General features: G+C 64.1%; 3 protein-coding genes across 3 annotated transcripts in view; 1 reads left to right on the forward strand and 2 right to left on the reverse strand.

Annotated features, from left to right (window-relative positions):
• LOC105990284 (hepatoma-derived growth factor-related protein 2) overlaps window positions 1-2,687 on the forward strand; it is a 15,225-nt gene extending 12,538 nt beyond the window's left edge. Inside the window, exons 5-12 of the mRNA XM_013022648.1 lie at window positions 8-31; window positions 616-719; window positions 880-953; window positions 1,126-1,196; window positions 1,392-1,493; window positions 1,611-1,806; window positions 2,073-2,196; window positions 2,440-2,687. Coding sequence (XP_012878102.1) covers window positions 8-31; window positions 616-719; window positions 880-953; window positions 1,126-1,196; window positions 1,392-1,493; window positions 1,611-1,806; window positions 2,073-2,196; window positions 2,440-2,524 — 780 coding nt within the window. The 3' untranslated portion in view covers window positions 2,525-2,687. The remainder of the gene's footprint in view (window positions 1-7; window positions 32-615; window positions 720-879; window positions 954-1,125; window positions 1,197-1,391; window positions 1,494-1,610; window positions 1,807-2,072; window positions 2,197-2,439) is intronic.
• Window positions 2,688-3,383: 696 nt separating this feature from the next.
• On the reverse strand, window positions 3,384-11,532 carry Plin4 (perilipin 4). Its single transcript, XM_013022649.1, has 10 exons — window positions 11,482-11,532; window positions 11,254-11,383; window positions 10,598-10,659; window positions 8,335-8,634; window positions 7,648-8,235; window positions 6,718-7,456; window positions 4,804-6,618; window positions 4,540-4,727; window positions 3,815-3,892; window positions 3,384-3,713 (listed from the first exon to the last, which is right to left on the reverse strand). Exons 1-10 carry the CDS (start codon window positions 11,530-11,532, stop codon window positions 3,384-3,386), a joined length of 4,281 nt encoding a protein of 1,426 aa, XP_012878103.1.
• Window positions 11,533-12,311: 779 nt separating this feature from the next.
• Window positions 12,312-12,669, reverse strand: part of Plin5 (perilipin 5) — a 7,821-nt gene continuing 7,463 nt past the window's right edge. Inside the window, exon 8 of the mRNA XM_013022650.1 lies at window positions 12,312-12,338. Within this exon, the coding sequence (XP_012878104.1) occupies window positions 12,312-12,338 (27 nt within the window). The remainder of the gene's footprint in view (window positions 12,339-12,669) is intronic.

The following is a 12,669-nucleotide window of genomic DNA, read 5'->3' on the forward strand; positions in this document are numbered from 1 at the left end:
CTCGGAGCCCGAGGCCGAGCTGGACCGAGAGGTGGGCGCCCGGGAGGACCTGCGCCGCGGCCGCCGCCCTCCCCATCCCACACCTGCATGAGGGACTTCCGGGATACCGAGCACCGATGAGGTGTGGGAACGGGCACGGGCATGCAGGCTGCAGAGCCGGCGGCCACACCCTACTCCTGTTGGCTTTAGCTGCTTTTTGGATAAGGTTTCTCCCTTTTCTCCCAGGCAGGCCTAGACTGCAGTCCACCTGCCTTCACCTCCCGCATACCTCAGTCTCCACCCCCTCACAGGCCCCATTTCCACTTTAGAAGGGTCCGTCTCTAACGCTTCAGGCGTAATGGTGTTTTAAGTAAGGAACTGAACACAGTGAGGGGCAGCGCACAAGGACTCTGGGCAGGGGAGCAGCCTGTGCAAAGGCCCTGGGGCAGGATGGAGCCTGACTTGTTTGAGGACCAGTGAAGGAGCCTGTGTGGCTGAAACAGAGGTGGGAGGGGGTGGGGAAGCAGGGAGGAGAGAGGGTGGTTTGTGCAGTGAAAAGAGGACCGGGCTGTGACACTGCCGCCCCTCTGCTGAGTGGAGGCCTGGACTCATGACCCCTGTGCTCCTGCGCTATAGGGAAGGAAACCTGGGAGGAAGTCCCAGTCACAGGGCTCGGAGCCCACGAAGAAACCCAGCCAGAAGGAGAAGAGGGGCCGGCCCGAAGACAAGCAGAGAGCCAGGTCAGTACCACCCCCGGCCAGGCCCACAGCCCTGGAAGCAGGTGGCTGCCCTCCATCCATGCCAGGGCCCAGCTGCGGGGTGGGAGCCCGGTGCCCCTGGGCGCTGGTAGCCACATGGGCTAGGTGACCAGGGACCTGTGTGGGGGTCACCTCTCCGCAGGCCTGGGAAAGTGGAGCGAACCCGGAAACGGTCCGAAGGGCTCCCACTGGACAGGAAGGTGGAGAAGAAGAAAGGTGAGGAGCCGGGGCGGGCGGGGCAGACCAGGCCGGGTCGCGCCTCCCTCTCAGGAGAGCGCAGTGGCTCCGCAGAGCCCTGGGGTCCTGGAGTGTAGGGGGGCTGAGCTGCCTGGGGCCGGGGCCTACATGCAGTCCCCACTTAGGTCTGGTGGTGTCTCTTCTCGCCCAGAACCTTCTGTAGAGGAGAAGCTGCAGAAGCTGCACAGTGAGATCAAGTTCGCGCTGAAGGTGGACAATCCGGTAAGAGATCCCTCAGCCACCTCGCGTCCCGGGAGTTCTCGCTCCATCAGCGAAGGCCTGGGTGGACCTGTGGGGTCAGGGCCCGGCCTCCCCTGCAGTGTAGGGGACCCCCCCCACACTACCATGCTGGCTCCTGGCTGGCCTCTGGCCATGGTACAGCCACAACCCTTCTCCTACCCCCCCCCACCCCTCCAGGACGTGCAGAGGTGTCTGAATGCACTGGACGAGCTGGGGACGCTGCAAGTGACCTCCCAGATCCTGCAAAAGAACACCGACGTGGTGGCCACACTGAAGAAGGTAAGGCAGGAGGCAGACGGGGAGAGGCCCTGCAGGGGTGGAGGCCATGGGGACTGGCAAGGGTCTTGGGGGGGGGTCAGCCGGCTCCCTGGGGTGACACGGTGGCCATGTGGGCAGATTCGCCGGTACAAAGCCAACAAGGACGTCATGGAGAAGGCGGCGGAGGTCTACACGCGGCTCAAGTCGCGGGTGCTGGGGCCCAAGATTGAGGCAATCCAGAAAGCCAACAAGACAGGCACCGAGAGGGAGAAGGCGGATGAGCTGCTGAGCGGGGAGGAGGCCCCCAAGGACAAGGCTGAGGACGAGGCTGCTGGTGAGGACCTGGGTGGCGGAGCCTGCTCCTGTGTCTCTCGGGCTAGAACATTCTAGCGGGGTCACACCCTGCCTCTGTCCAGGTGGCCGCAGTAGCTGCAGACCAGCCTCGCGGGGCCTGTGGCTCTCGCGTGAGCCTGCGCATGCTGAGGGCCGTTTGGGGGAGACCATCTGCAAAGCAGAGGCTCAGCGCCCAAGGCCCGCCCCGACCACAGGTCCGCCACGGGGAGCGTCAGGGAGTGACCCCAACTTCTCCATGCCCCCTAGATCTCCCAGCCCCCGTGAATGGCGATGCCACATCACAAAAGAGGGAGAGCGTGGAGGACAAGGAGGAAGACGGGCAGGACTCGGAGGAGGGCGCGAGGTGCGGCTCTGGAGACCTGCAGGGCGAGTGAGTGTGCCACGGGCCCCTGGGTGCCCCCCCGCGGCCGCCCCCCCCCCCCAGCCCACAGACAGCGCCAGGCCCACGCGGCGTGCGTGGCCGCTCTGGGGGCCATCCGCTGGTGTCTGCCCCGGGTCTCAGGGTCTCTGCAGGCAGCGGCCAGGACCCCACTTCCCCTCACGCCTGCCCTGCTCCCCATGGCCTAGAGCTGGCCCAGCGGTCCTCACCCCCCTTTCATTGTGCCCCCCCCAGCAGCCTGCGGGAGGGCCCCGACCCGGACAGGCCTGGGGGCGAGCGGCAGGAACGCGAGAGGGTGCGGCTGGACGAGGAGAGCTGAGCTCGGGCTGCGGCTGCTGCCCCCTTCCCCACCCCCGCCAGAGCAGAGACCTTGGGGGGAACCGCTGTGCTGTTTGTTTGTATCTGTCCCCTCGGGGGGTTTTCTGCCTAATTTCTGTGATTTCTGACCGACATGAAATGACTATAAAGGGTTTTCTAATGAAAAGAGATCCCTTTTATTGGCTCGGTTTGCTAACGGCAGTGGGGAGCGGTGTGCGTCCGTCCCCCAGAGGCCCCTGGGAGCGGGTGGACTGGGGAAGGAGGCCTGGGGCGCAGCGCTGGGCCTGGTGTCTCCATGGCTGTAGCCGGCGGCACTCATGTCGCTCCTCTGTGCTGCGTGTGGCATGAAGCTGGGGAAGGAAAGGCTGGGGAAGGGTTCACAGGCCCTGTCATGGCCGTCACCTGCTGCTCCCTCCGTCCCTGCGGCCCCCCGCCCCCGCTGGCCCGTTCCTGCCCGTTCCGCGGATCCCAGGCCAGGGAGGACGGCCAGGCCTCGGCTTCACCTCGTCCAGCCCTCTGCACGGCCCGGCTCCATCCCACAGGGGTCGGGGTGGTTCTCCTGTTCCCTCAAGTCAGGTCCCCTGTGAAGGCATTTCGCACCTGCTGTGCGCTGGTCAGGGGCCGGGTCAGCCTCTGCCCGCAGTGTAGAGGTGCCCCACAGCTGGTGGCCACAGGAAGGGGCCCAGAGCTCCCAGAAGTCCTTGCGGCCAGTCCTAGCCACACGACCCCTCCCTGGAGCCGGGGCAGGAGGCGCAGACAGAGCCCCATCCCCGGGGCCCCTGCTTGGACGCACGGGACGAGGGCCCTGGGGAAGCAGGCTGGGCTGGGGGTGCACAGGACCGGCCTGGGGCTGCAGATGCCTACAGCTGGTGCGCACGGGGGCCCGTGGCGAAGGGCCCCACGAGCCAGCCGAGCGGGGGGCTGTGCTGCAGGGCCTCCAGCTGCGCCTCCAGCCCCTGCCATGCGTGGCTCATGCCCTCCCGGCTCTGGGCCAGGCGCTCGGCTGGCAGCTCCACGGCGGAGCCCACGGAGGACACCAGGCTGTAGAGCTCACACAGGCTGTGGCGGGCGCGGCCCAGCTGCCGCTGGGGCTCCGACAGGCCCCGCAGGCCGCAGGCCAGGCCGCTGTAGGCCGAGTGCAGCTGGCGGAGGAGGGTGCAGACCCTGGACAGAGCCTCGGCGCCTGGCACCTGTGGAACAGACAGCCGGTGAGCAGGGGAGGGCAGGGGAGGGAGGGAGAGAGGGGCAGGGGGAAGGCTGGGGAGGAGAGAGGGCCACTGTGCCACTGCACCTCTGTGTGGTCCGCTGTGGGGCTAGCTTCCCCATCTCCACACTGCTGCTCTCCTGGAGCCTGCACCTCGGCCTCCATCTGGAAGGGTGGAAGGGGGGTCAGTAGGGGGAGGGGGGTGCCTGGCAGGGACTAGTGCGTCCCAGAGCATGGGGCCTGGAGCTCAGGCTGGGCCGTCCCCCGGGGTCTCATGGGAAGGGACCAGAGGTGGGCTTAGGAGTGGCGACCAGGCAACTTGATGTCTGTAAGATGATGTCACCATCTAGCACGAACCCAGCCATGACTCCCTAGAGTCCCGGCCGTCAGCATGGCTTCTAGGGTTGAGTCCCCAGGGCAGGATCTGTCCTGTCCCCTCTGCCACCCTCTCAGCATCTTTCTGCCTCGGGGCCTTGGCCCAGCCAGTCCTCAGGTGCCCCTGGCTGACGGTGAGGGACATGAGTGGGTGTCGCAGTGGGAGGGGCTCCTGAGACGCTGCTCAGCTGCCTGCAGAGGCCCTGCCCCAGGATGCACAGGCACTGTGCCCAGGAAGTTGTTGGATTCGGCCTCAGGGTCCTGAGTCCAGCTGTACTGGCATTCGCTCCCCAGCTGCCCCCGCCGGCCTGCGTGTTAGTTATCCCTGGCTCTGCACCCCTGCCTCTCTGGGGGGGCGGGCCTGCCAGGCGTACGGTGTGTGTGTGTGTTGAATGGCGCATGGGCAGAGGTGTGGGGAGGGGCAGCAGCGTCCTCACCGTCTGGAAGGCATCCTGCAGCTGGGCCAGGGCGTCCCGGGCCTGGAACTGACTGTGTTGAACGTGGCTCAGGCTGTGCTCGAAAGCCCGCTGGCGGAAGGTGGGGGCCAGATCCCCGAGACACACGAAGTAGCTGGCCTGGTCAGCCGAGAGCACCTTCGGCCCCGGCTCCGAGGCCTCCAGCTGGGCTGGAAGAAAGACAGCCAGCCTCACTCCAGGAAACCCCAGGCAGTGCCGCCCCTGCCCTGCCCGTCTCCACCTCACCTTGCTCCTGGGCGCTCATGGGGTGGAAGAGCTCCCCCAGCCCTCGCAGCTCATGGCACAGCCTGGCCGGCGCTATGTCTACCCGGTGTGCATCCATGAGCTCACTGTGGGCTCCGCCCCCGTCAGGGCTGCCCGGGGCCCCACTCCACGCAGCACCAGCTCCAGCGTGGACAGCGCCCGTGATCACCTCTTCTGCCTCCGTGAGTCGGGTGGATGTGACGGCTCTGCTGCCAGCCAGCGTGGCGTCGCTGGTGTCCAGGCCACCCTGGACGGTGCCTCTGGCCACCTCCATGCCCTGGGTGACCCCGCTGCAGATTGTGGCCTTGGCACCCAGAGCCACGTTCTGGGTTGCATGGAGGCCGGATTGAACGGTGCCCTGGGCCACGTTCACAGCCCCCGCCAGCCCCGAGGCCACTGTGTCCTTGGTTCCCATGACAACAGACTTGGTGGTGTCCAGACCCGTCTGGACTGTCCCTTTGGCCACGTTCACAGCTCCTGTGAGCCCCGTGGACACTGTATTTTTGGTACCTGTCAGGACAGCTTTTGAAGTGTCCAGGCCGGTCTGCACTGTTCCCTTGGCCACATTCACAGCCCCTGTGAGCCCGGTGGCCACTGTGTCCTTCGTGCCGGTCAGCAAGGTCTTGCTGGTGTCCACACCAGCCTGTACAGTGCTCTTGGCCACGTCCACAGCCCCCGTGAGCCCGGTGGACACTGTATCCTTCGTGCCGGTCAGCATGGTCTTGCCAGTGTCCACACCAGCCTGCACGGCGCTCTTGGCCACGTTCATGGCCCCTGTGAGCCCCGTGGCCACTGTGTTTTTGGTGCCCGTGAGGACAGCCTTTGAAGTGTCCAGGCCGGTCTGCACCGTCCCTTTGGCCATGTTCAGAGCTCCTGTGAGCCCAGGGGCCACTGTGTTTTTGGTGCCGGTCAGCACGCTCTTGGTGGTGTCCAGGCCAGTCTGGACCGTCCCTTTGGCCACATTGATGGCACCAGTGAGCCCGCTGCTCACCGTGTCCTTCGTGCTGGTCAGCACAGTCTTGCCGGTGTCCACACCAGCCTGCATGGCGCTTTTGGCCAAGTTTGTGGCCCCTGTCAGCCCCGTGGCCACTGTGTTTTTGGTGCCCGTGAGGACAGCCTTTGAAGTGTCCAGGCCGGTCTGCACTGTCCCTTTGGCCACGTTCACAGCCCCTGTGAGCCCGGTGGCCACTGTATCTTTTGTGCCTGTGAGGACAGCTTTCGAAGTGTCCAGGCCACCCTGGACAGCGCCCTTGGCCACATTGATGGCGCCAGTGACCCCACTGCTGACCGAGTCTTTTGTTCCAGTGAGCATGGTCTTGCTGGTATCCACCCCAGCCTGCACAGCCGTCTTGGCCACGTTCATGGCCCCCGTGAGCCCTGTGGACACTGTGTCTTTAGTGCCCATGACCATAGACTTGGTGGTGTCCAGGCCGGTCTGCACTGTCCCCTTGGCCACATTGATGGCACCGGTGACCCCACTGCTGACTGTGTCCTTAGTTCCGGTCAGCACGGTCTTGCTGGTGGCCACCCCAGCCTGCACGGCGCTCTTGGCCACATTTGTGGCCCCTGTGAGCCCAGTGGCCACTGTGTCCTTCGTTCCAGTCAGCACGGTCTTGCTGGTGGCCACGCCAGCCTGCACGGCGCTCTTGGCCACATTTGTGGCCCCTGTGAGCCCGGTGGCCACTGTGTCCTTGGTGCCCATGATGACAGATTTGGTGGTATCCAGACCAGTCTGCACAGTCCCCTTGGCCACGTCCACAGCCCCCGTGAGCCCGGTGGCCACTGTGTCCTTCGTTCCTGTCAGCATGGTCTTGCTGGTGGCCACGCCAGCCTGCACAGCGCTCTTGGCCACGTTTGTGGCCCCTGTGAGCCCGGTGGCCACTGTGTCCTTGGTACCCATGACCACAGACTTGGTGGTGTCCAGACCGGTCTGGACCGTTCCCTTGGCCATGTTTGCAGCCCCTGTGAGCCCGGTGGCCACTGTGTCCTTCGTGCCGGTCAGCACGGTCTTGCTGGTGTCCATACCAGCCTGTACGGCACTCTTGGCCACGTCCACAGCCCCTGAAAGCCCGGTGGCCACTGTGTCCTTCGTTCTGGTCAGCACGGTCTTGCTGGTGGCCACGCCAGCCTGCACAGCGCTCTTGGCCACATTTGTGGCCCCTGTGAGTCCGGTGGCCACTGTGTCCTTGGTGCCCATGACCACAGACTTGCTGGTGTCCAGGCCGGTCTGCACTGTCCCCTTGGCCACATTGATGGCACCGGTGACTCCACTGCTGACTGTGTCCTTCGTTCCAGTGAGCACGGTCTTGCTGGTGTCCATGCCAGCCTGCACAGCGCTCTTGGCCACATTCATGGCGCCTGTGAGCCCCGTGGCCACTGTGTTTTTTGTGCCCGTGAGGACAGCCTTTGAAGTGTCCAGGCCCGCTTGGACTGTCCCTTTAGCCATGTTTGCAGCCCCTGTGAGCCCAGTGGCCACTGTGTCCTTTGTGCCGGTCAGCACGGTCTTGCTGGTGTCCACGCCAGCCTGCACGGCGTTCTTGGCCACGTTCACAGCTCCCGTGAGCCCTGTGGCCACTGTGTTTTTGGTGCCCGTGAGGACAGCCTTTGAAGTGTCCAGGCCGGTCTGCATTGTCCCCTTGCCACATTGATGGCGCCGGTGACTCCACTGCTGACTGTGTCCTTTGTTCCAGTGAGCACGGTCTTGCTGGTGTCCACGCCAGCCTGTACAGCGCTCTTGGCCACGTCCACAGCCCCTGAAATCCCGGTAGCCACTGTATCCTTCGTTCCTGTCAGCACGGTCTTGCTGGTGGCCAGGCCAGCCTGCACAGCACTCTTGGCCACATTTGTGGCCCCTGTGAGTCCAGTGGCCACTGTGTCCTTGGTGCCCATGACCACAGACTTGGTGGTGTCCAGGCCTGTCTGCACTGTCCCTTTGGCCACATTCATGGCCCCCGTGAGCCCCGTGGCCACTGTGTTTTTGGTGCCCGTGAGGACAGCCTTTGAAGTGTCCAGGCCGGTCTGCACCGTCCCTTTGGCCATGTTCAGAGCTCCTGTGAGCCCAGGGGCCACTGTGTTCTTGGTGCCGGTCAGCACGCTCTTGGTGGTGTCCAGGCCGGTCTGCACTGTGCCTTTGGCCACATTCACGGCCCCCGTGAGCCCTGTGGCCACTGTATCTTTTGTGCCTGTGAGGACAGCTTTCGAAGTGTCCAGACCCGTTTGGACTGTCCCTTTGGCCACATCCACAGCCCCCATGAGGCCAGTGGCCACTGTGTCCTTGGTGCCCATGACCACAGACTTGGTGGTGTCCAGGCCGGTCTGCACTGTCCCTTTGGCCATGTTCACAGCGCCTGCGATCCCGGTGGCCACTGTGTCCTTCGTTCCGGTCAGCACGGTCTTGCTGGTGTCTATGCCAGCCTGCATGGCACTCTTGGCCACATTTGCAGCCCCCGTGAGCCCGGTGGCCACTGTGTCCTTCGTTCCGGTCAGCACGGTCTTGCTGGTGTCCACGCCCACCTGCACGGTGCTCTTGGCCACGTTTACGGCTCCCGAGAGTCCGGTGGCCACCGTGTCCTTGGTACCTGTGAGGACAGCCTTGGAGGTGTCCAGGCCCCCTTGCACCACCCCTTTGGCCATCCCCACGGCCCCCAGGACCCCTTCAGATGCTGCATCCTTGGTGCTGGCCAGGGCTGACCGTGTGGTGTCCAGGCCGCCCTGGACCACACCCTTGGCCGAGTCCAGCATGCTGGTTATCCCCGAGGAGAGGGCATCTTTGGTCCGAGTCATCGTGGAGCCGGCCTGGGCCGCTGCGGTCAGCTGAGGGGGAAGCAGGGCGGTCAGCAGCAAGTGGAGGCTCAGGCCTCTGCCACCCGCCACCCACAGGCCCAACTCCCGCCAGCACCACTGGGGCCCGACTCCCCTCAGCTGAGCCCTGAGTGCCCTCCATTCACTATAGGGGACCCTGACACCCCAAGACACGGCATTCTTAGTTACCATTACAGCTGACCCAAATGTCCCTCTTCTGAGCCCTGACGCTTGAATTCTGGGCCTGGAGCTGTCCCTGAGCTCTTTTGCTCAAGGCCAGCGCTCTACCACTTGAACCACAGCGCCACTTCCGGTTTTCTGGTGGTTCATTGGAGATAAGAATCCCTCAGATCTCAGCCTCCTGAGTAGCGAGGGTTGCAGGAAGTGAGCCACCCGCGCCCGGCCATTCTGTCCTCTTGCTCCCGAGGTGTTGAGCCATCTGGGCTTAGTGTTTATTAAAACCAATGTACTCACTAGGCACGAGTTTGTAATCCCAGTTATTGAGTTACTCAGGAGGCTGAGATCGGAGGATCACAGTCTGAAGCCAGCCTTTATCTCCAATGAACCCCCAGAAAACCAGAAGTGGAGCTGTGGTTCAAGTGGTAGAGTGCTAGCCTTGAACACAAACCTAAGTAAGAGTGTGTGGCCCTAGGACTGGTGACACACACACACACGCACACACACAATGCATTCAACAGAAAGTCACCACACAGGAGCATGACTCAGCCCCTCAGCCTGGTGCTGGAATTCTCTCCAAGTTCAAATCCAGCTCTCCTCACTCGCAGCAAACAAGCCACATCCTTTCTCTGAGCCTTCACCGGACCTAAACCCAATGACTCCAGCAGTGGGGGTGTGGCTTCGATGAGGAATGTATTGTTTGGTGGGCGTGGCTTGGTAGATAGGGATGTGGCTCAAAAAATAATAGCCCAGGACCAGTGGCTCAGCCTGCAATCCTAGCCTCTCAGCAGGCTGATTTCTGAGGATCCCAGTTCAAAGCCAAACCGGGCAGGAAAATCCCTGAGACCCTTATCTCCAATGGCGCTGTGGCTCAAGTGGTAGAGCACTAGCCTTGAGCTGAAGAGCTGAGGGACAGCGCCCAGGTCCAGGGTTCAAAGCCCTATAACTGACCCCTCCCGCCAAAAATAAAAGCTCAGGGATGGTGCCCAGGCCCAGTTCTAGTCCCATGGGTATCCAAAAGTTATTTCCATGGCTGGGGGGCTTGGCCACAGTGGTGTGGGTGGGGCTTGGTTGTGGGTGGGGCTTTCTTTGTGGGTGTGGTTTGGTTGTGGGTGAGGATTCTTGTGGGCGTGGCTTAGTTGGTTGGGGGTGGCTCAAGGCAGCGAATGCCTGCTTCCCAAGCTTCCAGGCCCTGAGTTCAAACCCCATCCCTACACAAAAGAGCTCCTTGAGGAGAGTGGGGAGCTGGAATGCGGCGGCTGCTCCGTGCCGGCAGAAGAGCAGGGTATGGCCTCTGAGGGGTGCTTTGATTTGAAGCAGGGGAGTCCAACTGGGGTGACCCAGTCGTACTTGGCTCTCTGGGAAGCCTGGCCAGCTAGTGCTCTGGGCAAAATGGAGTGGAGAGTGAGGTGCAGGCCGTACCCTCAACCCTCCCAGCGCTTTGTCCCCCAGAATGTGGCCCTCAGCTGCCACACCCCTCTGCAGGGCCGGGCTCATCTAGAACCAAGGTCCTGCCCGTGCTGCTATGTGACTCGGGGTGGGTGTCTCAGCCTCTCTGGGTGTCTAGGATGCAATGAGCTATTTCTTTCTCACAGACTGACTTGGACAGGAGGGGAACATCAGGCTCTTTGGAGCATGGAGCTTGTGCCCATTTCCCAGATGTGCAAGCCGAGGCCCAGAGAGAGAGAGAGGAGCAGGAGCCACCAAATCTCCCAGAGGCACAAACAGGCCGCGCCACACCGCGCGTGGGTGCCCACCCTCGTGGCCCACGCCCAGCTCCCGCCAAGCCGCCTCTCACCTCATTCGAAGGCCCCTGCAGCTTCTCCGTTTCCCCGGCCACCTGCTCCGGCTCCGAGGCCGCTGTGAGGACACCGGCGGTTAGGAAAGGCCCCGCTGCCCGGGGGCCGTTGCATCACTGCCTGGAATGTCCCGGCCACCGTGCCAGGGACAGCGGAGGGTGGCACCCGCGGCCGCCAGCCAGGCTCAGCTCCCCCAGGGACCTTCTCCCCTCGGGGCCCTGGGTGCCCACCGAGCCTGGGGTGATTGAGGCAGAGCTTGGCTGTGTGTCCCCGAGGTTTGCGGTGCTCAAGACAGCTGCCTGCAGCTCTGAGCCAGATCGGGGGGGGGCCACAGGGGGGGCTCCCCACGGAAGCCACTCCCCTGCCCATCCTGGGCCCGTCCTGTCCCAGCCAGCTCCTGTGTGACCCCAGGAGAGCCGCTGGCCGTCTCTGGACACTGGGCTCCCATACACACACTCCCGGGGGACCGCCGGGCTCAGCCCTCCACTTTAACCGGCCTGTCCACCCATCCCTGCCTCAGTTTCCCCCATCGGGCACTGCTGTGACTGATGAGACCACCCAAGCATGCATCAAGCTCCCAAAGGGCCAGGCTTGCCTGTGTCCTGCCAGCCCGAGGACCCCCAGGCCCCCGGCCCCCATGGCTCGGTCCACTCACCCTGGGCCCGAGCTGGCGCGGCCGTGGGGTCGGGGGGCGGCCGGGCCTCCTTCCCAGAGCCACGGGCGTTGGCCACCAGGTTCCGGGCAGCGCCGAAGCCGGGCAGGGACCCAAAAAAGCTGCTCAGGGTCTGCATGGGGGGGGACAGGGGGACGGAAGAGGCTGGGTGAGCAGAACGGGGGCTCACCTGCGGCTTCTGACCCCCATGTTTTCTCCCCTCCTGCTCACCTTGCCCTTCGACTTGGGGCGGCCCCGGCTCCCTTCTTCCCCAGCAGACATAGTGGTGATCTCAGGGACTGGAAGGGGTGAGGCAGAGAAGACGTGGGGGACCCCCACAGCTCGGCCCGCGTTGGGGTTCCCGTGGGGAAGGCCGGGGCTGGCAGCTGCTGCTGTGCTGGGCTCGCAGGCCTTATAGGGTCTGGGGCAGCTCAGGCCCCGCCCCGCGGCTGGCGGCCAGGGCTGGGGGGGGGCGGTCACGTGACCACCCGTCCTGCCCAGTGCAGGCCCCGGCCCAGGACCTTTCCTCTGTTCTCAGGGCCTCTGCCCACGGTGCCAGCCCGGCTGCCCCGGGCCTCATGACTCATGCACCAGCTGGGCTTAAAGCCTGAGCCCCGGGCACTTCAGCCCTCTGCCTCCACTCCTATCCATGGCATGGGTACAGGTCTCCTCCCGCCCGCCCGCCCGCCTCAACCTCATCCTGCCTTGAGCCTCAGTCTCCCCTACCAGACCCCTCTGGGTGGCCCCCCTTCTTGCCACCCACCACCGCCACCCTGCTCTGGCTTCCTTCTGTTCCCGACACCCCGGGTCTCCTCACCGTGGCTCCTCGAACGCAGCCGGGCTACCCCAGGACCTTTGCACAGCCTCTACTTCCTTGCACACCTTGGGATACCCACACAGCTCTCTCCCCATCCCTCACCTCTGTGAGGTCACATGTGTTTACCAGGAGCCACTCAACAAACACTGGCTTAGCCTGGTCCAGGCCCACACAGGGCCTCAGAGGAGCAGGGCTCCTGAGGGCCCGGGGAGGGGCGTGGCTTTCTCTAGCAGGGACACGCACGCTAGCTGACACCCAGCTCCACGGAGCCCTGGGAGCGGCATGCCAGACAGCGGGGCTTGGCCCAACCCAGGAAGACTTCCCGGAGGAGGTGTGCGGTGTCCACAGCGCAAGGAAATGGTAGACAGGGTTCAGAGGCTGGACGCCAAGTAAGTGACGGGCAGAGGGGCCCGGGGCGGTCCATGGGGGGGGGGACAGGCAGGCTGAGCCGGTGGCTCCCAGGACATCTCCTAGGAGCTGTCTCTGTATTTCCTAAACAGGCGGGGAACAGAAGATGGCGGATCCCCTGGCCAAGGCTTGATAAAGGTGACAGGGGGGGGGGCAGAGCCAGATAAATAGTAAAATTGAGGAGAAGTAGCTCC

The sequence above is a fragment of the Dipodomys ordii genome, unplaced genomic scaffold, assembly GCF_000151885.1.
Source record: "Dipodomys ordii isolate 6190 unplaced genomic scaffold, Dord_2.0 Scaffold64, whole genome shotgun sequence".
In the NCBI taxonomy this organism is placed as follows: Eukaryota; Metazoa; Chordata; class Mammalia; order Rodentia; family Heteromyidae; genus Dipodomys; species Dipodomys ordii.